The 1,966-nt window shown below is 33.7% G+C and overlaps 1 protein-coding gene across 1 annotated transcript in view; it reads left to right on the top strand.

Annotated features, from left to right (window-relative positions):
* Nucleotides 1–1,966, top strand: part of cux2b (cut-like homeobox 2b) — a 175,664-nt gene that overhangs the window by 149,209 nt on the left and 24,489 nt on the right. The window contains exons 7-8 of the mRNA XM_016463833.1: nt 922–998; nt 1,085–1,151. Coding sequence (XP_016319319.1) covers nt 922–998; nt 1,085–1,151 — 144 coding nt within the window. The remainder of the gene's footprint in view (nt 1–921; nt 999–1,084; nt 1,152–1,966) is intronic.

The raw sequence follows: 1,966 nt of genomic DNA, 5'->3' as shown, positions 1-1,966 counted from the left end.
TTGCAGTGTATTGCCTTATGGGATATCGCACCTAAAATTGAATGATTGATTAAATAACTGAATAAATAAATAAACAAACAAATACAAAATTAATCCCGTGGAGACGGGGGAGGCGTCATCACAGCCGCCCCACATGATGACACCAAACAGCACACAGAACGTCCAGGATGAAGACGCCCCGCTCCAGAATCACCAGGACCCACAGGAAGGGTACGTGACCCACAGGAAGATTCCACACAAAACTTACTGCATACTGTATTCTCAATATCTATATATCTGTAGTTCAGTGAGTGCTGTTCATTTGCCATATCACCAATAATTATTTCTGTTTATAAAAAAAATAATATATATATATATATATGTGTGTGTGTGTGTGTGCACATTATTTAAAAAAAAAAATGCAATTAAATTATAATTTTTATTCACATTTTTAATCCAATTTTGTATTAAAAAAAAGTTACAAATTGTGACTGATATGCACATAATTTGTTGCAGCAGAGTGCATTGCCTTTTTGCATTTCATAATATATATGTAATTTTTAATCCGATTTTAATCAAATTTTGTGTTTATGTTCAGAATTGTGACATATGCAGATAATTTGTCTCAGTTGAGTGCACTGCATTATGGGATACTGAAAATAAAAAATAAATATTAAAAAAATAGAACTCTGTATGATAAGCAGATTATTTGTGTGTGCATTGCATTATGGGATACCACATCTCACACTGTGTGCTCTGTTGTATACTTCACATTTTGCATTGTTACACACTGTAGTATGCTACTGTATCCATCTCTGAATAAGACGCTTAGCAGAAATCAGCTGTGGCTTTCCAGAGATCCATTCAAGGGCTTCCTAATTTCTCAGCGGGGTTTCAGTCACTTCCTGTTCTGATCTCTCTGCTGTCTCGCCGTTTCCACAGGGAGGAACATGAATCAGACGTTTCGCTGCCTGTCAGACTCGGCCAGGCTGAGGACCGGATCAAAGCGCTTCAGTCATGTAAGATCCGTATCAAACAGTGAAGTCATCTGAGGCTTGATATGAGGTCAGAGGTCAATAATGGCGGCCGTTTCTCTGTCTCACAGCGCTCAACTCGGCCCGAACGGAGCTGCAGGAACTGAGGTGTAAATACGACAAAGAAATGGCGGAAAAGTAAGACACTTATTCACTGTGGCCATATAATGCTGATGTGTTTCTGGTTTTTGTATTCTCTGATGTTCATTTCCTGCTTCTGTGATTTCATCTCAAGCGACATGTTTGTTCTGTCATTGCAAACAACAGAAACAGAGCATCTTTCTTCCCTTCTGTTACGGTGACTTGCTGGTTTACTCACACAAAACCTACTTTTCCATTCAAGTCTCATCCAAAATTGAACTTCTCTGACCCTAGTTAAGGGTTTAAAGTTAGTTCTCTACCCGACCTGAGCTTGAACACTCTTTTTTTCATGCATATCCAGCTGACAAGTGTCCAAAATCCCTCTAAAACCCTCAAAACAGACTAAACTGTTCCTGTAACTGTTATTTTTTTCCCTCAGCGGGGTTGAATTGGGTTTCTACAGTTTGTAATTAAAATTATAGTAACTTAGTTTTATAATAAATTTGTATTAATAATACATTTTTAATAATACTTTTTTCTTTTACTTCATATTTAATTAAGTGAGTTGTGCATATCAGCAATAACTATTTGTATATTATTTTCTGTATTATTTCTAAATAATATTTTAAATGATAAAAATGTAAATATAAATATGAAAACAAAACAATATATGATATAAATACATATAATATATAATATATAATTTATTCATTTATTTTATTTTTGTAATTATTTTTTTTTTATTTTAGTGCAACTCATTTTTGGCTATATGCATATATGTTTGAGTTCAGATTTGGTTTTAATGTTTGTCAAGGTCCAGTCATGAATTATAAATTTTTTTAATTAAATATATATATATATATATATATATA

Source organism: Sinocyclocheilus anshuiensis, unplaced genomic scaffold (assembly GCF_001515605.1).
Source record: "Sinocyclocheilus anshuiensis isolate Anshui unplaced genomic scaffold, SAMN03320099.WGS_v1.1 scaffold332, whole genome shotgun sequence".
NCBI lineage: Eukaryota > Metazoa > Chordata > Actinopteri > Cypriniformes > Cyprinidae > Sinocyclocheilus > Sinocyclocheilus anshuiensis.
Note: the sequence above shows the minus strand (reverse complement) of the source record. Positions and strands in the feature narration are given on the sequence as shown.